General features: G+C 41.9%; 1 protein-coding gene across 1 annotated transcript in view; it reads right to left on the reverse strand.

Moving 5' to 3' along the window:
• Window positions 1-430: 430 nt before the first annotated feature.
• Window positions 431-26,563, reverse strand: part of ATP13A4 (ATPase 13A4) — a 38,403-nt gene continuing 12,270 nt past the window's right edge. Inside the window, exons 5-30 of the mRNA XM_027650582.1 lie at window positions 26,414-26,494; window positions 25,645-25,714; window positions 24,695-24,829; window positions 24,211-24,283; window positions 23,442-23,573; window positions 22,077-22,247; window positions 21,492-21,649; window positions 18,332-18,520; window positions 17,966-18,027; window positions 17,088-17,238; window positions 16,486-16,572; window positions 15,652-15,805; window positions 14,945-15,056; window positions 14,282-14,406; window positions 13,234-13,397; window positions 12,029-12,151; window positions 11,323-11,402; window positions 10,131-10,173; window positions 9,112-9,221; window positions 8,227-8,323; window positions 7,426-7,498; window positions 6,007-6,181; window positions 5,374-5,582; window positions 3,847-3,935; window positions 1,614-1,694; window positions 431-1,096 (exon numbers count right to left, since the gene is read on the reverse strand). Coding sequence (XP_027506383.1) covers window positions 875-1,096; window positions 1,614-1,694; window positions 3,847-3,935; window positions 5,374-5,582; window positions 6,007-6,181; window positions 7,426-7,498; window positions 8,227-8,323; window positions 9,112-9,221; window positions 10,131-10,173; window positions 11,323-11,402; window positions 12,029-12,151; window positions 13,234-13,397; window positions 14,282-14,406; window positions 14,945-15,056; window positions 15,652-15,805; window positions 16,486-16,572; window positions 17,088-17,238; window positions 17,966-18,027; window positions 18,332-18,520; window positions 21,492-21,649; window positions 22,077-22,247; window positions 23,442-23,573; window positions 24,211-24,283; window positions 24,695-24,829; window positions 25,645-25,714; window positions 26,414-26,494 — 3,166 coding nt within the window. The 3' untranslated portion in view covers window positions 431-874. The remainder of the gene's footprint in view (window positions 1,097-1,613; window positions 1,695-3,846; window positions 3,936-5,373; window positions 5,583-6,006; window positions 6,182-7,425; window positions 7,499-8,226; window positions 8,324-9,111; window positions 9,222-10,130; window positions 10,174-11,322; window positions 11,403-12,028; window positions 12,152-13,233; window positions 13,398-14,281; window positions 14,407-14,944; window positions 15,057-15,651; window positions 15,806-16,485; window positions 16,573-17,087; window positions 17,239-17,965; window positions 18,028-18,331; window positions 18,521-21,491; window positions 21,650-22,076; window positions 22,248-23,441; window positions 23,574-24,210; window positions 24,284-24,694; window positions 24,830-25,644; window positions 25,715-26,413; window positions 26,495-26,563) is intronic.

Raw genomic sequence — 26,563 nt, forward strand, 5'->3', positions numbered from 1 at the left:
TTCACACCACAAGGGTGGTATGTTTTTGAAAACCCACAGAATGAGATCACAATTTGCAATTATCATGTTTTAGTGTATGTTTTTTAAATGAATATCCCAAACAAATACCTCTCTCCAAAAAGAATTGTTAAATAATTAAATCATTCTGCTTTGCAGGTCAATAGATTTTTCACCCAGAAAATGCAAGTATCACAAGTCTTAAACTAAGAGGGCAAACAGGCTGCCTGGTAACAATGAGCTAGCAAGAGAGCTCTGCTTTGTTCCCATCACAGGAAGAGCACAACGGTGCTGGGAGTGGATGCTTCTAGAAATCTTCGTCTATTTGCAGCTCCTTCAAGCTCTGAAAGCCAAGTATTGCCAGAAGGATTAAAATCTCCGACAAAAGACAGACACCAGGTAACGGTATCTGAAACCCTCTGAGGAACCCCAGCACCTGCCTATGTTCAGCAGCCTCTATCAGGAGGACATTCTACTTGTTTCCTCAAAGGGGATCTCCTCAGAAGAGTGGTGGTATCTCAATTAGCTACTTTTCACCTGGAACAGCTCCCACCTGTATGGACTGTATAATGCAGTTCAAGAGAGGGATGCAGCAGTGGGGTGCTTCAACCACGAACACTTTGCCAATATTCAGCAAGCTATTCAATTGCAGCTGCCAGCAATTTCTACGTGGGCAAGGGGATAGAGGAAACGTTGTGGCTTTATCTTACTGTAACCAGCTTTTCTGCTTCCAGTCAATTTAAAGATAAGCAAGAGCTGATTAGTCCTAGAGCGGTGAAGCAGTGATGAGACAGTCTTGCCTCTTTTTTAAGTCTCTCAGAGAGTCCTTTTACAGCCACCTGCAGCAGTCCTGGACACGCATCCACTGCAGTTTCCTTCAGAGTGAGTCCTCACTACTGTCAAATGTTGGATTGCTATGGCCTCCCATATTTCCCTCTACTGTTATTGTCACAGAATCTGAGAAGAAGGTTTCATTCAGAGGTGGCCAGGCTGAGTCCTGCTCTAAGATGTGCTGCAGCCTCTTGTAGTGGCTCTTTGAATGGTACCGGAAGGTCTTTTTCAGAAGCAGCCACAGGGGTCTGTTCTCAATGACAGCTTCCTGTACAGGTAAAAGCAAAAGGAAGATTTTAGAGGATCTGGACAGCAGTTTTCCCTTTTCATCCATGCTACACAGACAGGGCAAACAGTGGAGACCTACGTTTCCCACCCTGCCCTGCTCATCCACATGCCTTATACAGGCTTTTAATGACCACTTCTCACACCAGCTTCACCAGAGCTCTCCGTCAGAAAACTCTGATGAGCTCCTTCTGACAGTTTTCAGGATCAGAGTAGAAAATACCAAAGATTGCCCATATGTTCCTAGCCTGGGGCAGAGTCTGATAGAGATCTCCCGCTCACCAGAGGAAAGAAAAGGTGACCTGGCCTTGCATTCCCTTATATCTGATCATCCAGATGAGAGGCTTTGAGGAAGAGGAGTAAGGGTGAGGTAGCAGGAATTACTCCTGTTTTACTAGGTATTCCCAAAACTGGACTGAGGAGGAGAGAGAAAGAGCGAGACCTGACCCTTTCATCTCTCCAATTAGTGCTGACCAGTTCATTCAGGGAGGCACACTCACCTCGACAAGGAAGGACACAGCAAATGTGACTGCAAGCATTATCACCATGGAGATCCGCCACGTGGTAGGGGTGCAAACGAGCTGGGAAAAAAGCAGGAGCTGTTTAGTAACGTGCCCACAGTAGACACTGGTGGGTACTTGTGTCATAGAACATAGAATTATTCAGGTTGGAAAAGACCCTTAAGATCATCTAGTCCAATCATTAACCTGGCACTGTAAAGTCTAACGTGTCCCTAAGTGCCACAACTACACTTCTTTTAAATATTTCCAGGGATGATGACTCAACCACTTCCCTGAGCAGTCTGTTCCAGTCTGTAACCCTTTCAGTTAAGATTTTTTTTCTTAATCTCCAGTTTAAACATCCCTTGGCACAACCTGAGGCCATTTCCCATCTATGACTTGTTACATGGGAAAAAAAAGAGTGACACCCACCTTGCTACAGCCTCCTGTCAGGTAGTTATAGAAAAAATTAAGGTTTCCCCTGAGCCTCCTTTTCCTCAGACTAAACAAACCCAGTTCCCTCAGCCACTCCTCACACGACTTGTGCCCCAGGCTCTTCATCAGCTTCATGTAATGAAAAGCCAGAATTCCACACTGGCTGTACACTGTACACTAGCTGATGAGCTAATATTGCTACTTGTCTTCAGGAATTATTGATAAAGATGATTTTAAACCTATGATGCAGTACAGAAAACAGAGAAAACCATACCATACAACTGCAATAAGAAATCTAACTGCCTCTTTTCTTTCTAAAGTAAGAAATAGTTCAAAGTCTGCGTATTTCCTCTCCAAACCCGGTTCCAGCTTCCCACAGCTGGGAGCACCAGCTTCCTGGCTGTAACTCAATTTCTTTTGGAAATGAAGCTCTGATCCAAAATTTTTATCAGCAGTTTCTTCAGGCCAGGCTATTGAAGAGTTTTTTATTGCCACTCCACCATTTTCTCTTCTCAGCAAATCCAGTTTATTCCAGTGTATTCCCTCCAGACTGCCTGGGCTGGGAGTTTTGCAGTTGTCCCCAAAAGCATTTGAGCCCCTCACAGCTGCAGTGCTGACAATATCTTGTGCCACCACTGTCCACGATAGGACTAAGACTTGCTTTAAAGTGCCATCTCGTGGCAGATTCTCTAACTGGCTCTGCCCGCTGAGCCGCTGGTCTGGAAATCGTTACATGGTGAGGCAGCTTTTGCAGGGCTTTCTGACATTTAAAATCGAGACACACACCCTTTGATTATGTTCCTTTTTCTGTGTTTCATTACTTCCATTTCTAAATCGACTTGCTGACTGTCATGCAAACATACAGGACTGGAAGCAGCACCATGTTCAGTACCTGTTATTCAAAGCCACTACACTTCATCTCTCTGATTACAAATGTACAGAAAAAATAGCTGTGAGTTACTTTTGTTGTTTTGTTCCTGTCACATCTGCAGCAAGACTGTGAGAGTGTCACAGTGGAGGAGTTTAACATCTCCCAGTCTCGACATACTAATTGTCATGTCCGCTGACAACCCTGTCCTACAGCTGATGTAGATCTTGTCCTTCGCTCATACTTCCCTTAGGATGGATTTGCACAAGACAACTCCAGCTTGCATTCTGACAGACAAAACAAATCAAGCCCTTATTGGCATTTATTAATCAAGGATCAAGATAGATTGTCTATTGTCATGCAAGCCCACACTAGCCTTTCTCTACCACTGTTCTAAATCCAAATAACGCTTTGGGAAACTGCAGGCTCTCTGAGATTTAAATAGGGAACCTGAAGAGATTCAGAACTGAGAAATGAGAGCTTCTGTAAGCACCAACTGGTAGATCTTCATTTCAAGAGGACCTTTGCTCAGAGTAGCACAGCTTGAGAAACAAAAGCACGTGGTGCTGTACTTTAAATTTGCAGAGCTTACCCCATTCTTGTCCTGGCTTCACAACTATCAAGCCACCAACACACCAAGCATTTTAAGCTCAGTGATGCCATCTTCTATTGCATAGACAATGTGCTGAAACAATCAAAAGTACATGTGTAGCTGTCCAGCTGTCACAGTGCATAGATCTTATTTTGGAGTCATCCAGAAGGTTCTACAATACCATCATCTAAAATCCATCTCTTTAAATTCCATTTTTCTTTAGAGGTGCCATGTATCCCTGGAAAAGTCTGTGCCATTTGTTAAAACAATCCCACTGCACTTATGATGGGACTGGTAGTAGGAAGAAACTTTCCCCCTTGCCTTAGGACAATACTCACATCCATCTTAGAGTAGAGATCATCAATATCAGCAAACATCAAGAAGAGGCAAATGCCCAGCTGCCCTATGAGCACCAGTATGAACACATCTGAAGGGAGAAAAATAGACAAATAAAGCCACAGATTTGTGAGCAATCTCAGCTTCTTGCCTTTATTATAGAAGATAGTAATAATTTTCTGTGTTACACAGTCATCAAAAGAATCCACGAGATAGGAAGGAACTTTCAGCAAAAGAAAAATGAACAGAGTAAAACCCCAGCTTTTCTCAGTCATGTGTCTATATATGAGGGTGGGACAAGCCTCATAGCCACAGATTTAAAACACCAAATGGGTATTTTGAACGTTTTATGTGACCTCTCACATCTGAGAAGCTTTACAGCCTTCCAGTGAGTCTCTCTCTGAGCTCAGTACCTCCTGTCATTCAGAAAAATGTCTAGAATTGTGTCTCGATCTTGTTAATATGGTTAGGGATTCTGTCCTCAATTTCAGTGATATTGAGACTTTGCTCTTGATCAGGATCTAAAGAGTCTAAGTAATGGAGAATCTATTGCTCTCTCCATCTGTGACCTGTAGGCAAAGCTTCCAATAATGAGTAAATTCATTTTATGTTCAGCTGGCATGCACCAAATTTCACTCTCCACCCAGTCTTTTTTGTTTTGCCTTGTTCTGGGAGACTGATGACCCACTTTTCTGCTATCTAGAAGAAATGTCCCCTCCTCACTATTACTATATCAAAACAGCAAAGCCATGAAACCTGCAGCATTAATGTAAATGTTTATTTAAAAAAAAAAAAAGGCAACTTAAGAGAGCTTTGCTTGAGAGACTGCTGCCAGGATTTGTCCCACACAGAAAAAGAACAACTCCAGTGCCACACTGAAACTTCTGGAATTGCCTCATCTTCCTTTCACATGACAGTCTTTCGGATGCAGAAAAAACCCTATTAGACCTCACTACAGCCTCTTCACATTTTTGCCTCCTTTGATGTTTCCTCTGCAGAAATTACTGGTCTTAGAGTTAGCAAATGCTAAATATCTCTGATTCTGGAAAATGGGACTCTGCAAACATGTAGATGTCATTGAATGTTTTCTTCTGAGATGGGCCCAAAAGAATGCCCTGAATGTGAATTTGCTCAAATACTGCTCACCCAGCATGCTCTGGGGAGAGAGACATAGGGTTCTTCCAGAATTATTCTGAAGACTAAAATGAGACCACCTAATCTCTCCTTGAGATGTCTCATTTAGGCTGCCTTAAATAACATGATGCTTCTGCCAGCAAACACCATTTTCCTGCTACTCCTTTTGTCTGTTTCAGAAATCCAAGTGCCAGGTCTGGGATTTTAGCATTACAGAAGAGAGCTGCTGGTCACTGGATGCCACTGGCACTAAAAAGGTACCTTTTAGTAATTTAAAAATCTAATATCAGGATCCTGATTTTTTGATTGCCATCTTTTTCATCAAGTTTTAGTTTCTCTGTAGTGAATTGACCTCCTGATTTGACTTATATCCCTTCTTCTCTCCCCATACTTACAGTTTGTGTAGATGGGTTGCCTGAAAGGCTTTCCCTTGGAAAACACTAATGCTACAATGAGGCAGTTGATGGTACTCAGCAGCCACACTGTGGTGTTTTCATAGCTCTTGTAGCCATTGTCTGTTTCTTCATGGTCTCCATCTCTCACCCCATGGAGCCCCAGGCTGTAGGAAGAATTCTCCATGTGATTCTTCATTGAGAGGCAGGCACTGAAAAAGAGTGTCACACTGGTCAGTGAATGATTATTGTTCTGGTTATTTCCCCCAACTTCTCCTATAACTGACAGGAATCCTCCCTCACAGCCATGATGTCAGTTGTTGGCAATGCCCCCAATCTCACCCTCTGTTTTCAGCTTGCTCAGTAGCTCAAACCTACTCAGATACCCTGGCCTCTCTTGCAGTCAAGTCCTCCTCTTTGTGCTCAGCAGAAGCATTCTCACCACATGCACTGTGCTGCATGGTAGATTGCTGGAGAGCTTAGGGACCTGCAGACTACAGTGGTTAAAATATTTGCACCCTGTGGGGAGCACAGGATCTGCCTGCAGCTGCTGATCAGGCCTGCAGTTAAGCTGATCAATAGTATCATCCACTAGGTCAACCCTGTGTTACTAAGAGTCCCAAGAAGGCGACCTACCGGTGTATATCAGTCTTGGAATACCAAGGCTGCTCCTGGACCACCACAAACCCGAAAATCTGCATGCTGAGGCTGAAGAGGATGTTAAGTACAACAGAGAGCAGCAATGGGGGTGAGATAAGCTGGCTTGGAGGCCTGTAGGGAACCAGCTTTGGGTAGGCACCTGTGAAACTCACTGAAACATGGACAAAAATATTTACTAGTGTGTCCAAAATACAAGCAGTGCTGCTGAATAATACTGTTATCAATGGCCAGTCTATAATATTCATTATAAAACGCATGAAGTTTGTACAAAATACAATACATCAAGTACAAAATACAGAGTTGTTTTCTTACAAAATCATATTGACACAGAAAAGGCTAATTAATGGTATATGATATCATGAGTCATATTTTGAAAATAAAATATTGGATTTTTCTTTTATTTTGCTACTGTCAGGACGAAGGATATAAACGTAGTCATGCTCTCCTATTCTCTTTCTGTCACTTGTCACCTGTGGCTTGGGATTTTCTGCTGCCCATGTTTTGTGCATCCTCCTGGACTAAATGCCTAGTGCCTGGTTATTTGAGATGGAGGAAGACTACATTAGCTGACACAACAGGTTTTCCTCTCTTCTTAGATTTAACAAAGTTATCCAGACTTTGTACATGATGCAATATTCCAGATGGGCTACTTACAGCAATGTAGCTTTTGGTACCCAGTACTGTGGCTGATTCTTTCAGGCTTGATTTAACCCAAGTCTTTTCCTATTGTCTGTGTTACAGCAAGGATGGAACGCACCAGGATGTGGTTTTGCTGTATGCTCTTCATGGCCTTGTCCTTGCCATTCCTGCTTCTGAACCTCTCCCTGTGTTTATTCTGTCTCAACAACATTGTCTTTCTGCCTCAACACTGTTCCCCTCTCATTCTTAGCTTACAACTTCCTGCTCTATAATGTCTGACATCTGTAATTTCTTTCTTCTCTATTTCCACCTCTCTTTCCTTTTGTGGCTCTTGCCTACACAGCTTCAAGGGTGAGATGGTCTCCAAACAGTCAATCCTTACACTTTTTCATTTGGGCATGGAGCCTTAGGTATCCCCTTAATCTGCCTTCCTAAGTCAACTGGAAAAAGCCTGAATAGACTTTCCACTGCATAAGGTGTGATTTTACTCCTTCTAGAGATAACATCCCAGTTAGCAACAACCTACATGCTCAGCAAATGCACCACTAAGAATTACCCATCTTACTTCAGAGCTTTTCTCAAACAAGATCCCTCTTCTACTAATCCAAACATCCTATACTCTACAGAGAGGATTACCCTGCAGGATGTCTAGTTGCCCTTTTCTTTTTTTCTGTATACAGAATTATGCATTCCCAAGGAGTGAAAAATATTTGAGATCATTCTCTCATTAACACATAGGATGACTAAGGGGCTTACTTGTCATGCCAATGATAGTGGTAATAGCCAGATCTTGAAACAAAAATTGGTAATTCCCAAAGGAGTTTAGTTGCTGAAAAGAGGAACACAAAGAAAAAATATCACAAATCAGACATTTGCCATGGGCTTGTTTATATCATCTCCAGAAAGCCACACTATATCCATGGAGCTAATTCTCTGCTGTTTGTTTTGAAATGCTACTCTGCAGATAAGGGGACCACACATTCACCAACCACCCTGCCAATAGATTTGTCACCACTGGGCCTGCAGTGAATATTCTCATTTTGCACATTGCTTGAACTAACTGTGCTTCCAGCTCACTCCATGCAATAGAAAACTATTTGAAGTGACGTGCTTTCTCATTGCTGGGTAACTTCTGAATGCAAAGCCCTTCTCTCCATCTGGGAAGAAGCCATGCAAAAGTGGTTTAAGGCACTCCAGGGGATTTGCTTACTGTCAAGTTAAGTCATGGTTTAAATGCTGAATAAATTGCAACAGCATAGGCTTACACCAGATTCTTCCTTTTCATAGACATATGCCCTCATCCAAAACACCATTCAGTATCTCAGCCTTCTTTTTTGCCCAGCTTGGATCTTGAGCCCAATGGCTGAAGATAATGGGAAGAATCTTTCTGATTTTCAGCTGAGAGTACAGGAGGACCATATGATCACACCACAGAAGTCTGCAGCACACATAAAGGTAAAGCTCCATACCCTAGTTTTATAGCAGCTTTTATACCCTGTTTCTCCTACAAGGGAATGTTGCTCATCCAGTTCTAGCCAACATGTTCCCAGTACATACCCAGTAAAGTAGGAGAACACCAAGGTACTGAATTGTGCTGTACAGTGCCATGTACTTGAACATGCAGAAGGAAGTGACAAGAGCAGCACGGCCTTCCCTGTGTGAAGACACGAATAAAAGACAGCAGTTAGGTGAGGGGTGCTCCTGTTGCTAGTCCTCTCAAAAGGCTCCTGAAAAACAAGGCATGTGTCACAAGCAGTGAAGTCTGCCAGTATCTTGCTGGGAGGTGAAATAAATAAAATCTGGCCTGAATGAAAGAGAAATCTTCACTTGCAGATATCTTGTTGCAAGGAAACAGGCTTGATTCTAGTCACCTATGTTCTGTAGAATACAATTTACCCCAGCAACTTTTTGTGCTGATATTAATAGTGCAGGTAACAATTCTGTATGAGGAAAAACATTCAAAGCCAAGCAGCTGCTCAGTGAGTTCAAGCTAACAAGTCCTCTCCTCCTGCAGTGAACATATAGTATCAGATGAGGGTAACACACTCCCCCTGCCCCAGTAAGCAAAACCAGGATCCTGGAATAAAAGATGCCAAGTTTTTCTTGCATAGAGTATCAGAGGCAGGGCCCAACACTAGTGTACAGGTTGGTTTGTGGACATTTGATTCAGCTTTATGCTCATTTTGCTCTGTTTTTGCATTTAAAATACTGTTGATGATATAAAGCTCAACTCTAAATGCCCTCCTCTTGTAGTTTTGAGGTAATTAATGTACCTTTAAGGAATTTCAGAAAGGGACTAGGTAAACAGCAATTTCAAGATCAAAGACATTTATTTTGCTCTAGATATGCACATTTTGGCTTGCTGCGAACACCCAACACTAATATTTGAGAGGAGTGGGAACTGTCTTCTTTGTAAAATAGGGAACAAAATTCTGTGCTTACCTGATTAGCTCTGGCACACAGGCTATGCTGGGGGTTCGGGATGTGAAAGGTGAAGCCACAGACGCCTCCTGCTCTGACAGTGATATCCCTGCATGTGCCACTTTCAAAGCCTGAAAGTCACATTCTTCTTCAACATTCACAAACCAGGAAGACATAACAACTCACATGTCTGCCAAGCAGTGATCGCTTATTACAGGATGTGTGCTGTGAACAGCAGTCCCTCTTTACTCCCTATGTATGCTCCACTCAGGGCATTCCTCCAGTGGGATGTGGTGAGGCATTGGACCAGGAAAAGAATGGGGATGAGAGCATTGGCAAGATCATTTTCCACAGACCCCAGAGCCATCCACTACCACCTCCAGAAGACAGGTTTGGCTCTGCCTCCTTTGTCAGCACTTACTTGCTGTCACACCTCATGGAGATAGTCTAGGTTTTCTACTTGCTTCCCCAGGAGAATCCTTGGGACTGTGTTAGGACAAGCAAGAGCTGCACTGCTGAGGTGGTATTGCTCTCACTGCCACGAGGATGCATGAAGTCATAGAGAGATATGAACCTGCCCAGAAGGGAGTTGTGGGTGCCTCCTGAACATAAACCCTTCCTTTTGGAAAAAGAAAAACCAAAGCTTTCTTGCACTTCTAAAATGTTCTTTTACAAAAACCTTGTAGAACTACAGCTGCTCCCCATGAAAACTCCTCACCCGTCTTCTCCAACCCCAGACATTGAAGATATTGACATAAATCCCAGTGGAGGATTTGGAGGATCTTCTGGTGGCTTTTTGCAAAGAAAATGCATCAGTCCTTGAGACCACATGCTGCAAAAATCTCTGCCTAGGACCGCTCTTGCATGGTAAGGACTGCACTGTAGGATCAGGTCTAAATCAACCCTGGTGACAGCACAGCTGCTCTGTGAAGAAGCAGTGCACTCCCATCCCCAGCATGTGCTCGGTTTGGAATATTCCACTGACATTGCATTCATTTCTCATTTTTAAAATAAATATGTTTTAAAGAATTTTCACTTACCCCACAGTCATTGGCTCCATCTCCACACATGCCCACAAAGTAACTAAAAAAATAAAGTGACCTAGAGTTCAGTTCCAAGGAAAGTGAGGAGCTGGAGTTTGACCCATGCAAGTTATTTATGCAAGTCATGCAAGATTTTTGTTAAAAACTTTCTGGAAAGCTGAAAGACCAAAATATAATCCCAGGGCTCTGAACTGTGCATGGGCCTTGAGCTTGCACTTCAGGTGCACACCAGAGAACAGGGCTAATGGGGACAGTCCTGCTCAGAAAGGAAGGACTGTAGGCACAGGTACCTCATGTTCACTGGGAATAGACATGAATGGAGACTCTGGGGTCCAGTACTGCCAGAATCTCCTGGGACAGACAGGTAGTGACAGAGACAGCTGGAGCAGATGGAAAAGGAGAACATGAGTTTAACAGGATATCTAGAGACAGCTCTCCACTCTGAGGCTGAAATAACCTTGTGGAATGATGAGCCCTGAAAGTGCTTTTTACTCCCAAGGCCTTGATTTCAGTGCAGGATAAGTTCTCACTGGAAGGCACTGATGGTGATCCAGGGAGGCCAGACAGCAGCTGAGGTGCTCACAACTGTGCACACCAGGTTGTTAATCCGAAACAGCCTAAAACTCTTCTTACCGTAGAGCAAGGCCTAGGTCTAGGTGAGGTGAGGGTGAGGGTCTTCAAAAGACTTGGGAAACAGCTGAACAACAGGCAACAAGAAGCCTGGGACTCAGGAATATATATACACCTCTGTGACTGTGAGCAGCACAGGGCATACCAATCCAGATTGTGCTGCCACGTTTTCTAACCAATTCCATTGAGCCAGCAGTAGCACAGTAAAAAGACTGCAAGCATCAGAGAAGCTACAGTGCTGGGAGATATTCCTAAAAAATCTTAGGGACACAAGTGCCCCTCCTTCAGGCCCAGAGGGAAGTAAGAATGAAGGATGATGTGAACAAAAAAAACCCAGAATCATGGGAGTGTTAGATCTTCCACAGGTTGCCAAACCAGCACAGTGTTCAGCATCTTTTTTTAACAGGCTTTTGGATTTTAATTGCAAAGTTGGTTATCTGTGGAAGTTTCAGTTTTGTGCACTTCCATGAAATGCTATGCTAGACAAAAGCTAGCTCCTACTAGATGTCTTTCAAGCCTGGAAATTCAACAAACATCTTCAAAATCATTATGAACTTACTCCAGCTTTTGAAACTCTTCTACCAGGCTGGATTTCTGACCAGGAGACATTCTAGCAAAAACCGTTCCATTCAGCAGGAGCTGTAAGGAGAAAAAAGGAAATTATTTTTTAACACTTGAAGCAAGTGATTTCAGTGATGATCTGGAATAGAAATCACAAAAAAAATCATATTTATAAACAACTGATTCTAGACTCTGAAGTAGGAAATGCTGATAATCAAAGATACAATGGTTCTTAATCAATATTTTGAAAAAATAACAATCACAATAAGGACAAGAGGCCTGGTATGTCATTTGAGTTATCTGATGAAAACAAATTACCAGGCAGGCAATTACAAGAAGAGAATTCATGAGATTATCCTCTCCATGAAACAGACAAGCCATGCTGAAGTGCATAATGTGTAATACCATGTTTTCTCTTGTTCTCCAAAACAGGATAGAATCAGTGCTGTGCAAGGGCCAGGCATATGGGCACAAATGTTTTAAGTCACATCGTCACACCATGAAACAGATCTGCTCCTCTCATGTGCAGAAAAAAATCTAGGGATTTTTAACATATGTTAATGTCAGTTTCATCCATTAAGGATTTCAGGGTTAGAATTGTTCCCAAAAGATGTCCTAGTACAGATCGCTTCAGCTAATTATACCAGGACAATTGGAATCTCCCGAAAGGCAAGTCCACACCAGTTTAAAAATCCATATCTTACCTTTGGAAGTAAGTCCCTGAAATGCTGTGCTACGATTTGGTAAGATTTTCCACTCATGGCAAAATGATACTGGCCGTGTCCCAATGCCAGATTGATTCGTCGCTCAGTCTGACCATCATCCTCCTGTAAAATAAGACAGAATCAATGCTGTGTCTAGGCCTTCAAAAGCTGCTCTGTACATTTACACAGGCAGTACTACAGACAAAGTAAAGGGTATACCATGGGGAGGGCACTCTTGAAGACTCTGGGAGCCTTGGGTTCAAGGCCAATTGCCTTTGCTTGAATTTGTAAAGGGTTTGAGGCATACAGTGCCATTAATTTCAGTGTTAACTGGATGCTTCTTAAGTTTTAAAAGCTGACCCTCAGCATTGCTGCTGAGTTTGATAAAACTGAGTTTGATAAAACTCATCCAACAGTACCAATCTGGTGGGCTGCACTCTGAGTGAGAGGGGCTAGAGAGATAGTATCTGGGAACCACGTCTAGCCAAGTCTTTCTACAGTGAAATACAGAGCAGATACAACTCAGGATGAGCTTTGGTAGCAAGGAGCCACTCAATAGCCTCTGCAGGTATTCCCTACCATCTGCCTGACTCTTACCACTTATCAGAGAAGGGTCAGCATCTTCAGACTTACTCTTCAGGGAGAAAGTAACTGGTTTTCAGCCCAGTTTCTCTGAGAGATGCTTGATGAAAGAAATTTCTTAGTGTAGCTTGCCTATGTTTAATTGTGTACATGCAATTTCTCAACACTTAGTCTGTGTTTTAATTCTGCATGTATGGTAAAGTGCTAACTCTCTACCTGATTGAGCAGGGCTGGTTCAGTGCACCTCCACTGGTTTTAAGTCCACACCTATACAATCAAATTTGTCTTGCAGGGAAAGGAAGCATGCTTTAAACAGACATCAGCTAAGCATGAGGGCTAGGAACAAATCTTTCTTGGATGTCTGCAAAGCTGTTCTCAAACCTAGCTAGACAGTTAGCAAAAACTTATTTATAAGATAATATACTAGGAATTAAGCCCTAGGGGAGTACCTTTTTATAAAGATGCCTTCTTTTTAAACACTTTTCTAGCACATATTTTGACATGTAAACAATGGTGAATGACAGGTCTCTTTACTCTAGTGTAATTCCACTGTCTTATTTAAAGCATTACAGCTTAGTTTGTTTCCCTACTCCAAAACATCTGCTTCTTATGCTTATGCTCACCAGGCTTCTGTAATCTTCAGTTTTGTTTTCTCCTAGAGGTTTCCAGGTAATAGATGCTGAAACAGATCCAGGTGCTTTGTTTGCTTCCACAAGAATTACTCTGTGTGTTGGAGAGATCATCCCAGCATTTTTGGCAACAGTTATAGCTGTCTGAATATTGTCACCTATAAAAATCAAGAGGTGTGTTATCTAAAAATTTCTGCAGTGAGGAATTGTTTATGGAGGAAATATTAGCCTTTTCCTGAATTCTGAGTTTTCAAATATATCCTCAAGAATCAGTAAGATTTCAGTCTCTGTGTGTAAGAAAGTTTTTGATAAAGATCAAAACTTTGCAGATAAGGTCTGTCTCAATCATTAGATGCATTTTCATCTGGAAAATAAATATTTCATCTGGAGATGAAGTATTTTCATCTTCATCTTGGAGAAATACAAATGGGGAATATGCTCCTAGATTACTTGTTTTAAACTAAAACCAAAAAGGGATTAACTGCTAAATTGCTGCAAGTATCACTAATTCTCATAGATTGGCCTCAGGTGGCTTTGGTGTATGTGTGCTGAAAGGGGTGAGGCCCAAGAAGGTACATTGTGCTACTCACGAAAAAATATCTTCAGACCATGGAAAAACTGGAGGTTATTCTATCCAAATCCTGATTTGGATTTGGATGGAATAGCCCTTCAAGAAAAAAAAAAAAAAAAAAAAAAAAAGGATAAACAGGGACTGGTAGGCATACCAGATATCTTAAGGTTCAGTGATTTGTCCTGGCACTGATACTCCATCTCTGCTCATTTATAACAACAGGATTTCAGAAAGCCTTAAAAGAAGGGATCTTGCATGATGTACCTTTATTAGGTGTCTAACACAGCCTAGTGAAGTTGCCAGGGAAAACATGGTTCAGCTCATGTCATCACTAAAACAGAGATTCTTCTTGGACTAAATATCTGTGCCTTCCTACCAGTGGTGGTGACAATAACAGACTGTTCACTTAAACACTGTTGAACTCCCTGTCTTGGCCAGTGGCCACATAAATAATCCACCCAATTTAGATACCTGTGGCCATAACACTCCTGATGCAGGCAGCACTGAGCTCTTCCAGGACGGGCTTTGTGTCCCTCTTTAATCGATTCTCCATTATCAGCAGACCCAGGAATGTCAGATCAGATTCTACCTCCTCCCTTATATTGAAAGAGAGATAGACAGATTTAGTTCTTCTTCTCGCCTTTGGCCTGTTTTTGTATTGAATTTGACAACAGCAGAAGAACTGCTGACTTTGACTGGGCTGGAGAACAGTATTGGGGGTCATTTGCTGTCTTTGCTTAATCAAGGAGTCTGGATAACTGGAAAAAAAAAGGGGGGGGTAAAAAAAATACTTCTCTTGAACTGAAAGCCTGGATAAGTCTGCAAGGAGACTGGTAGAAATGAAGGAATGATGGAGGGGTGTACTAGTCTTCAGAATGTACTAGAGTTATGCTTCCTGTGTTACTCCAAAGTTGAGAAAGTTAAGAAACATGCAAGGATTCTGGGCATGTGCTATAAGAGTGCTCTCTACCCATTCTCAGACTTCTATCCAGATGTAAATCAGATTCTCTCCAGCCTGAATGTAACAAAACTCTGTACTACAACCCTGCTCTTGGCAGGCTGTGGTGATGGTACTATGTGAGGCACCACTAGCCCATGGTTGAATGTGGCCAGAAGCAGCAGCCTATGGCTTACCTCGTTAGAGCAGTAGGTGGCTTCCCTGCCTGTAGAGATTTCCATGCCAGTCCAATGACCCTAAAGCCCTGTGCTGTGTAGAGCAGGAGCTCGCTTTCAAAGTTCGATGGGACTGTGCAAAAGAGGAAAAGACATCGTCAGGGCATTTGACTGCTTTCTGATGGAAGGAAGCCTTGGAGCAGGGAAGGTTTATGTCCCAAAGGGCAGGTAGACCTAGAGTTTATCAGTAGGCCAAGGACTTCAAGGAAAGGTGCTGAACTGAACTTTACTCAATAAGAAATTCATTGTGTCTCTGTCATGTTGCACTTAGGTCCTAAACTATTCTCCAAAGACTTACCTTCTTCCAGCATGTTGTGAAGGATCTGTGCTCCTCTTGTTTCCCTCCCAAGGTTTGGAGAAAAAAGAAAACTTTTTTTTGGTGTCTACTGGACTAGTAGACAACTTTTTCAAATAGCTATTGTGGTAGAGACTGTACACCTTGTATAAGCGTTGGTACTTACATATATCTCTTTGTAGTCCTTCTTTGCTGAGAAGGACTGTATGAGAGCTTAGCCTTAGACTTGGAGCACAACAGAGAGACTTCCGGAGCTGAAGTATCAAGTCTTAGACACAGAAATCTCATTTGGACCTTCCACTTCATTTCACCATCACTTACATATATGTGTTTCTAGGAAGCATTCTAGGAAGCATTCATAAATGTTAGTTACCTGTTTCTGCTCTACATAGCATGGCTACTATTTCTGGAGCCCCTTTTGTGAAGACCTGTTGATCCCCACCAATTTCCTGAGCAATGACAGACATTCTTTGCAAGGATGAAGAAAATGGAAACTGGTGTAAGATGGTAACTCCTTCCACTGGGGCCTAGGAGAAAAGCAAGTGGATTACAAACTGCAGTAAGGATTTTAAACTCAGGCCGAAGGATTTTAGATCTGTCCTTTGGGCCATGGTAAGAAGCTAACCATGTATAATGGGCTGATTTGTCACACTTCAAAATGACTGGTGTATAAAGAGGAAATTAACTTTGTACAGAAATAGTTACCTTAAGCAGTAGGAAAAGTTCACTGACAGTTTTAGCAGACAATTAGACGTAATTTACTGAAAGGAACTCACTAGTCCTCTTTTTTTAACAAGATTCTGTTTACACTGGTCTTGCAAAGGGAAAATGGATGTCTGAAAGCATCCCCCTTGGTGTATGTCACCAGTAAGGGTCTGACATCAGCTACCACACTTCACTGCATTCCCAAATGGAGATCTTCACTGCTCATCTGAGTTTGGATTGAGTCTCAAGCCATCAGGACAGGTAAATCCCTGAGCTGGACAATCTATCATCCAGCATCCCCCTGCTTCTGGTGTGAGCAGCAAGCTCTCCCTGGCATCTGTAATCAGAGAGAGCAAGGCAATCTCTCTGCAGGTAGGACAGGAAAGATGAAGTGTGGAAGAACTCTCTTGGACTAGGACAACCAAGCATTTCTATTCTGAAAGGTAAGTCTTACACTGACAGTTTAACTTGATCATTAATGTGAATCTCACAAATAGCTTACAGTGGTGGCTTTAGGTCCAGGTCTAACAACTGTGGCATGTGTGGATCCTTGACCTTCAGTCTGGTGTCCATTGGAATCATCTATCACCTGTGTATTGAAAGACAAAAATATTTCAGATCACAACACCATTATATCTGAAAGGAACCTCAAGGATCCATTTAGAGCATGGGATTTCAAACCTGAAGATGGTAGAAATACCTCCACATTGACAGAGCTCTAACAAATGTCAAAGTCTTGTACCTAGTTCAAAGATGGCAGAAATCTTTTACATGCTCTGTAAAAGTGGTCTTAATCTGCATGTGAGACACATCTGTGAATTCCTGTTGTCTGGCAGCAGCCAAAGACAGAGTTGTTGTGCCAGTGTGGTTTGCATAACATCCACCACTTCCAGCCAAATGAGCTAAGTACTCATATACTTCTAGCTGAAAGCTTTAGGCAGAAGCAAGGAACGTTTCTTCAAAAGCCTGAGTATGCAGTATCTCTTCTGGGTTTTACTTATGTGGGAAGTAGCTATTTGCATGAGAGGGCTTGGGACATTTCTCTTTTTCGAGACCACCAAAACACCCTGCCACTGTTTGCATAAAAACAAAGCACAGCTTTACCCAGTTAGTGGCCTCAAACATTTTCACATCCAGTGGGTCTCCTTGGATCTTGCCCTCCCACACAATCAATGAATGACAAACTGCCATTGCTCTGAACACTGGGCCCCAAGGCAGGCTTCGGTCTGCAAGGAAGCTGTGAATGTCCTGGAAGCTAACACAAAAGAGAACATAAAAATTACTATCAGAGAACACCAAACAACAGATGATTTACAGGGGAAAAAAAATCCTAATCTGAGGGCAGTTAAAATCCCATCCAGAGGTCAGACCACAAGCATATTCTAGGGACTTGTACTCCCCCATGAGTTATTTCTTGTGCATCTATTAAGTCTGGGATACACATGCTCAAAACAGGTATATTCTGCCTGGTTAAGGAGTCTGTTGGGATGGAGAGGAACAGATTATTATGAAATACTTTTCTTGAGGCTTGTGCAAGGACTCTTGAGTTCTGAAGCTGACATAAGTTTGAGCATCATCGTGCATGCACATTTCTGGAAATGTAAGTGGGCAAAATCACAGCCACTGAAGGAACTGAATGTCAATCTCATGGTTAACAGCGACTTCCTGTCATAAAGGGTTGGGGCAACACTGCAGCTCTGAGATCTAATTCAGCATGTTTACTGAGACTACCTGCCTGGACAGGCTATGCCAAATGCTGACAACAGTGGTTGCATCTTTTCATGTGGAGTAGGACCCCTGGGATGGAGCAAACCACTCATTTTCCAGAGGCTATAGAAATAAAATTTGAAAATCTAAACATGGGGAGCTTCAAACTGCTCTTCAGCATTAACTGTCTTTCAGATTTGTTCATATGTCTAGGAGGAGAATCCAGTCACCATCCCACCAAATTTAAATACTATTGGTGTGTCAAGGAGCCTTACCAGTTTCTCTCAGAGGGCAGCAAGCCCCAAAGATCCAGGCCATCTTCTGTTAAGGTGCCAGTCTAAGTTAAAATGTACATTTAAATTAAGTTCCCACATGAGAGCTCCAAGAGGAATAAAAATCAAGACTTATTTTAAGAAGTCCAGAAAATGCCAGCACAATGTGGAGCAAAAGGGCTACCAGGCAATTCCTAGATTCCAAGAAAAACAAGAATTTGCAACAGCTTCTGTTCAGTCAACAAAAACTTAAGTACACAGGGTTGGTCAGTGTGTTTCTAAAATACAGTGGAAACCAAACCCCATACTTTCCCACCCCTAGCACAGCTCCCATTACCAATAAGAGCATAACCACCACACAACCATTACTTTGTCAAAGCAGATGAGGTTCAGCTGTCCACACATGTTGATCCTCTGTGGGCTGATGCAGAAGATACCCTTTTTCTTCAACCTCTGCTGGGTATAAATGATCCCAGTTGTCAAGGCAGCTGGCAGAGCTGGCGGGACAGCAATAGTGATAACATCCAAAGCCTTCTTTACCACCTCTCCTGCCTCCTCCTGACATAATAACACAGGCAGTTACCAGGAAGAAAGCGTCAAGGAGTGTTGCTTGCACCGAGTGTAGACTTCTTCACCCTCCTCCCCTCCACTGCAGGTGCTTCAGGCTGCACTGTTTTCTGGCCATGGTACATTATGTATTATTCTCCATAAGAAATTAATCAGCTTGATTTAACCAGAGGCTTTAAGGCCTCACCACTGCTAAAGAGCAGCCTCCAGGTCTTCATTCATTCTCCATACAAACAAACCTGCCACAGTCTCCTCCAAAGCGCCAGCTCAAACATGCCAACTAGATTATTGAACTCTCAGTTGAATCCAGTTTCCCATGACACAGCACACAGGAATCTGCTGTTTGCGTTGGCATTCATCCAACTGCCTATAGGCATAGCTCTGGACTGCATGTTAGGATGATAGGTGAGACATATGGGATAGAGCTGAAAAGGAGGGCAGAATGTGTGAGCTAATGATTTCTTCTGATCTTACATTCTAGGAGGTGCGAAAGGAAATTGCTTTTACCTGCAGTAAGAGACATGGAAGTAACAGTTACATTCTAAAAGCAATGTCTAATTTGGGAGTTTAGAGGTCAGTGTAACTCTGACTGCCAGTATGCTCAGTGTCGGCATCGTCACTCTTGGCAGTTGGTATCACTGCTAAAGAATTGAATGGGTTTCAATTCAGGCCTCAGAACTGAGACACTGCAAACTAAAGCCAATTTGCAGTTCAGAAAGACTCACAAACCATCACAGAGATCTACTATTACTACTTCTGAGCTTGAGACTTGGACCACAAATCATGTTGCATTTGACGTTCTGAATTGCCACCATGTTCTGATTATCTCCACATTGATATTGTCTCTGCCCACAGAAGGCACAAGTTTGATAATATTTTTATCTATTTTATATTAGAATGAAGCACTTACCACCCACCTTTAGATAAACACACTCACAGAAAAGAAAGCATTTAGTACATCCTGTGACTCAATCTTACACTAGTCTGACAAGACAATTTCAGCAGTTGAGATAACATCAGCATGTATTTTGCATATTGTAAGGAGGAAGTTAACTTTAAAAAAAGGGAAAAACTGCAAAGCAGACACCAACATACATTCTTAAACACATTTGCTTTGATATCCTAAGGGGAAATAATCTTTTGAACCAACTGATTGCAAATTATTCCCCAGGAGAAAAACTATTCAAAAGCTGAATTACAGAATGAACCTTGCAACTCAGGACTTGGACTTTACATTGACAGATAATTATCAAGGCATGAAGTGATTTCTTGAAAGCTTTTGGAAAAGTTTTGAATCAATTAGGCTTTAAAACTTGCATAACTACTGTTTACAGTGTATAACTATTTCTTACATTGACCTCAATGCATGAGAATGAGTGAAATGTTTTAAAAGGGTTTCAGGTGAACTCTCCAGAGATTTAGAGATTTAGGTGCACTAATAGGCCTTAGTTACCCTCACTAGCCTCATCTCCATCCACACCTTCTGCTCATGGGTTCAGGAGCTCCATTTGAGCTCAAGCCTGGGCCTTCAGTCCCTGTCTGAGCCATGCTGTAGATGTACCTCCCTCTGGCCCAGTCTCTTGGACAGACACCTTAAGATGTGTGTCGTAGCCTTGTCTCTTGTCCTCATCTTCTTCTGCTTCTGACTGTACTCCCAGATTATTTACCACTTTGCCTTGCCTGGGACTGTTGATGGGCTGTTACCTGCACTCAGCTCTCCCCACCACATTCAGGTACTGTGTGATTGTGCATTGGTCAGTGAGCAAACTGTTTGTGTTCTGGTCACCCTTGGCTCCTGGCTTGCCTCCCCCAGGGAATAGCTGGCCCTTGATGCTTCCAAACACAGTAAGTCTTAGTTCCACATCAAGATGTTGGTGACTCATACAGGATAGTTGCCTTTGCAAAAGTTATTTCCTCAGAGTTCTCAAAGGTATTAAGCTAAGTGACAACTAAGTGTAAGTTACCTCCCTTTCACTACCCCACCATCCCCCAAATGACTATACAAAGATATGGGGGGAAAAAAGGCAGAAGAAAACAGAGTTCTTTGTAGCATTTTCAGGGATCGATTTTCAGGGATCGATTTTCAGGGATCTTGTTTACACTTGTATTGTTCAAGGCTCTGTAACATGGAAGAAAGGTGGCTGAAGGGGTGGCCAGTGATCTCTTAAGTCATAATTAGTACAGGAAACATCAAACAGAAAGCAGCTATTTGCTACTTCTCTAAAACAAAAACCTACAGTGACTTCAGCATTTCAGACAGAAGCTTTAAGAACACTTTTGCACAGTACATAATGAAACTGTGGGAATCACTGCCACAGGTGTTGTCAAGTCAAAGACAAATTAATTCAGAAATAGATTAAACCTTCCTGTGGCAGATTTTCAGTGACTATTACAGCAAGATGATCCAGATACAAAAGACAGCTTAGTGAACTGCTAAACCTTTCTCTTCAGCAATTAGAAGACTATAACAGAGAAGAATTGTTCTGTACTTGCCCTTCTTCCTAACCATCTTTCATAAGCATTTGACACCAGTTACTCTCAGAGACAGAGGACAGGGATAGATGGGTCTTTGCTCTAAACTGAAATTTTTGGAAAGTTGCCTTTTCACAAAGACACATAAGCCTGTGTCCCATTTAACTCATGACTCACCTGTGCTTTTTCTGGGAATTTACAAAAAAAGCGCCACGAAAAAGTCTGTAAAAGGCTCTTACAGAGTGCTAAACTGTGGATAAGGCATGCAGGGCTTGCACAGGATTTGCCAACAGTGAGTTTGGCGCCTTGGAATTGAATATGTGAGAACTTGTGTACTGTCACCAATTCATTGTAAAATGGCCTCATATACTAAGGTAAAAAGGGGAGCGACAAGGGCTATGTTTTTATATATAAATGCTTATGAAGTCACTCAAGTTTCAAATCTCTTTAAAACTAAGTGTGACCATTTCTCCTGCATTTAGTAACTCACCCCATTAAGTGCAAATACACACACTGTGTAGATCATTCCAATGGCTGCAAATGCTATGAGGCACATCAGGAACCGGAGGGCATCTCTGTACAACTTGAAGTTCATGGGTTTAGGGTAGAGAATGGACCTCACTAGATCTCCTTTGGCTGTATTGAAACCTAGAAAGACAAACTAAAATCATTCCAAGGAGAAAACATTTCCAAAAATTCTCTACAAGGAATGGAGGGCTTTGAAGTTACTCAATATCTGCAACTTATGAAAGAAGACCCAGATCTTCCATTTTGGTCTATGTGATCTAATCTACAGAGTATAGAAAAAAGTTATTTTTGTCCTAATGAGAGGATTTTTTTAATGTCTTGGAAGCAAAGCAAAATTCTCATTTTTAATCATAAGCTGGTAGTTTTTGTAAAAGTTTTGCCAAGCAAACAGAAACAATGTGTTCTGGCTTAGCCCAGCCCAGGATAATGATTCTCCATCTGACTGTTGTGAATTTAGATTAATGTCTTTAACTAAATGTGACATTAAATAAGACTGTTCCAGCAAGAAAAATCATGAAAGGAGAAGCAAACTGAAGTGTTGACTGACCAGTCCGCAGCACCACAGCTCTCACTGCTCCTCTGTCATCTGCCTTGATCTGTATGACCTCTGTCCCACAGAAGAGGACGTGTTTTTTGTAATCCTCTGCACAGTACGTTCTCCAGGGCTTGAAGTCATCAACTTGGGGTAAGTGGGTCTTTGTTACTGGAATACTTTCCCCTAGGGAAGATTAGCTCAGATAAGGAAAACTGCAGTACACTTAAAACCAGCCCGCAGAGGTTCAAATAAGTACAGTACCTAGATATCTAGGTTGCAAGTCAGAGGTGTTTACTAGAGAAACCAACTTAGAGAAATTTTACTTTTACATTTTGACATCTCCAGAGTGAATGGAGTTTGAAGCCTAGCAAACAAACAGACTGCCAGACAAGAGCTCTCCTTTGCATCAGTACAACAGCTTCCTGTAAGTCTGAGAAAAAGCATTGCAAGGATGCCAAATCCTGGCCGTAGATACACAGACTTGAAAAGAGTCCTGAACTTCTGTTGCATGGCTGCACTTGATGGTCACAAGTTGTTTACCTGGTTTGAACCTCATGTGCAGGTCACTAACTATTCCCTCAAGGACATTAAACATGACATTCCCAATTTTCCCTCTCTAGCAAAAAGGAGAGCCTTTAGCTCAACGCTTGACAGGTGACAAATATCCTGTTTATGTCAAAGCAGATACTAATGTGACGAAGATTAATTATTTTCTGACAGCTAAAGCTTTCTGAATGCAAGGGGTTTCTGGAATTTGTCATTTATATGAACTTTGAGAACTGTTGGTTTCAGTTTGATTCAAACTAGGACCAAATTTAAAGACAAGAAACTATGAATACCTCCTGCACTAAAAATCCTGCTTTGCAGTGAACTCTCCCACCTGGTACACCCTCCACTGCTATCAATGGACGTGGAGATAAGTGTCTGGAGGGCTAAACAGACACTCCCACAGGCTGAAGATGTTGCAGCAATGACACATTCAGGGCGAGTGACAGGAACCCCAACAGCCTGAGCGGACTGTGGGCCCTGTGTGGGAAACACTTTGCTTCACATCTACTGTTTCTTCTCCTGTCCTGCTCACTCCTCTTCACTGTCCACTCTCTCCTTTCTAATTAGAGGATCTCTTCCTAAATTCTGCACCCCAGAAGAGTAGAAAAGGATGAATTGCCCTTCTTAAAGTCTATCTTGTCTATTTAGACAACCGACTACAATTTAGGCTTTATTACAGCAAACAACTGAGAATCCCCTTTTAGGCCATAGTAAGGGTGTCTCATTGTAAGGATGATACATGATAACACTGTATACCCTGTGTCACTGGCTGAAACCATGGGGCTATGATGATGTTTAGATGGCAAACCTGGAAGGGATGAGCTGTACCTGTCAGCATGCTTTCATTTACAATGCACTGCCCGCTGATCAGGATGGCATCACAAGGCAAAAGGGTTTTGCCCTCTTTCAAAACCAGCATATCTCCAGGAACAAGATGATGTGATTCCAGCTCTTGGAAACCTGTAAGTGACATGTTATGCAAACTTTGTGCTTCATGTATTTTCCTGTGGTAAGGGAAAAAAAAATACAAGGAACTACCTGCTGAATAGATTCTTAATTCTTTATAATGGCTGATAAACAAAGGAACACAGTAGAACCTAAGCATATAACCTCCAATATTTAGGGAAGCCTAGGCATCAGTTCCAACTGTAGAACTCCTTCTTATTTCCCCAGGAGCCCAACCAATTGTTCCAACACACTGACCTAACTGAACAAGCCTGGATCTACATTTCTTAGTTTGACTCCATCTTTTTGGATTGTGCTTTAGATACCTTGACAATGAACAGACTTTGCATGGAGCAATTAGGTGGACTCACAGCCATTCAATGGCTATGTGCTTGGCTATGTCAGCACTGCTTTAAGAAAAATTACTTAGTTTTCCAGACAATTTTTTGCTAAGGGTGCACTCAATTATTAATGTTTAATGTGCCACAACATACTTCTGTCAAATTAACTTTATGTGCAGAAACAAGTTAATTGAGGTGAGAAACAGAACAGGAAATCGCTCTAGAAGAAATTTGATACTATACATGCTTGTGTTTGATATAAATTGCTATAGAAATAAAACATATTGAAGAAAGAAGTGTACAGGAATCACCTTCCTTATTTCTGCAGACAGTGACCGTGACGTTGTTATGAGACTCAACCAGACTGTGAAGTTTAACTGATTGCTATAAATTAAAGGAGAACACACAAAAGTGTTACATCTTACATGATGCAATTTATCCACTAACAATTATTTCCATTTGTTATTTGTTGCTATGAGAGGCCTCAAACTGGGGTCTGGCCCTACCAGGAATTATACAATCACACTGAGAAAGAAGTTCCCCACCCTAATTATGGAGAAGGTGTAACAAAAGGTCACAAAGGGAAACACTGGAATGGGGAAGGAGGGTGTGGGTAAAGTACCTCACAGAGATTATGATGACTAGGAGCCCAGGTCACTGCACCTGGTACTACACAATGTCATGGAACTAAACCTCTGAGTAACTCTCATAGCACTGCGTGCATATTGCAACATCCTGGCCTTTCCCAGACATTAGAAATAAATTGTCCTTGTGGAAAAAGGTGAGGTGTCTCACCTGTCTGAGATCGTATACAGTCAAAAATACTGAGAGGAGAGACATGATTATGATGGCAGTAGCATACTCCATGTAATCTTCAGCAAACCACAGGCACACACTGAACAGCTGGAACACGTAAAATGGATTTAGGACCTATTTGGAGAGACAGCAACAGTAAAGAGCAGGTCACATTTAAGTGGTCCCAGTATACCTAAACAGTCCATCATGTTAGAAAAGGGCAGGAATAAAAGATATTAAGTGATGTGTCTCCTGGCCCCCTTCCTAATTTTCTTAGCAGTGGCTTCAGTCTAATCAGATTAGACCATTTCCATCTGACAGAAGCACTAGATAATCTGGACCAATAGGATGCTATTTGGGATGTGAATGACTCAGCCCAATCCTTACTTTGTTTGCTTCTCACAAGAAATGTAATAAAGGTGAGAGAAGAGCAGGTTGCGCCGTGAGCATGGAGCTCACATACCATAGGCACACTCCACAAACACCCTGTTTAGGCCACATATAACCAGATCCTGTCTGAAAAGATGTTGGTTTATATGGTGCTGTGCCCAGAGTCATGAGTTCATTGGATCTCTCTGCAGCTGTGGGCATGCACCAGGTACTGCCATTCACTTAATCTCTGCTGATTAAGAGACAGCCCTAGCCTGGAAGGTTTGATTTCCAGTGCAGCTTGTAAACATTCACTGGCCCTCATAAGGAAAATAAAATGTGCTCCCAGGACACAGATACATACAAATACCAGCCAGCCATACAGGTAAGGGGATGGAGGATAGGGAACAATGGAGAATAAATGAATTTATGGTGATTTCAGGGAACAGCTTTAAACAGGATTTGAAAAAGGAGTATACCTGAAGAGTGAGTAGTGGGAAGCTAATTCAGATATAGAATCAATTATATGTACACTCTGCCTCCCCAAGCAGCTTAGAATAAAAGAAACAGAAATGCTTAACCTCTTTGATGAGTAGTTTCCAAATAGGGATCACTGGAACATCAATAGTGTTTGGCCCACATATAACTCTCCTGTATGGGAGAAAGACACATCACTTACAGATAAAACAGTGACAATATCACTCAAGAAATATTCCTGAGAGCTTGCACTGATCCCAGTTTAAAGGCTGTGAGGGTCTTTCTTCGAGAAAACTAAATAATCTAAAACCAAATAATTCTGCAAAAAGTTAAAGCTGATTTGAATGTAAGATTTAACATGAGCTAAGGTCAGGAGCTGGATTTTCCGTATTCAATCCACTGAAGATCATTTCTCTATTCAGCAGTTTTAAGAATACATATTCTGTAACTTGCTTAAAGATACAGTAGTTTATGACAATAAATTCAATTACCAGGACTAGCTGATTTAGAAGTTCAATATGATTACATGGAGCCCCACTGAAGAAGCAAACACACAACTTATCTGCACTGTTTCACAGAGACTTTCTCTTACTCCAAATAAGAACTACTTCAAGTTAGTTACAGGACATAGTTATTTCCTGATTGAGAACAGTAACAGTAACAATGATGAATACTGAGACATTTAAAAAACTTTGACAAGGAATACAAAAAATTCTCTAGCCCTTTTCATTCAGTGTGCTCACACATGGCAGTTTCATCTAAAATTACGTGCATACTACAAAATACAGAAGAAACTCCTGGAAAGTGCACCAAGAGCAGTGAATTTACATTTTGAAATCCGTATGTTGAGTTGTCACATTTTAAAATATGTACCTGACATCCTGTTCATTGCAGGTGAGACCAGAACCAAATTTTGCATGTATAGCTGAACAAGTGTGGTGGTCTTCTAGGACTCTAAAATACAAAGGGAGTGTCTTCCTTAGGACATTATTCACAAAGAAGCTTGACTTCCTCAGAGACTCG

The sequence above is a fragment of the Corapipo altera genome, unplaced genomic scaffold, assembly GCF_003945725.1.
Source record: "Corapipo altera isolate COAL_440 unplaced genomic scaffold, ASM394572v1 54, whole genome shotgun sequence".
Lineage (NCBI taxonomy): Eukaryota > Metazoa > Chordata > Aves > Passeriformes > Pipridae > Corapipo > Corapipo altera.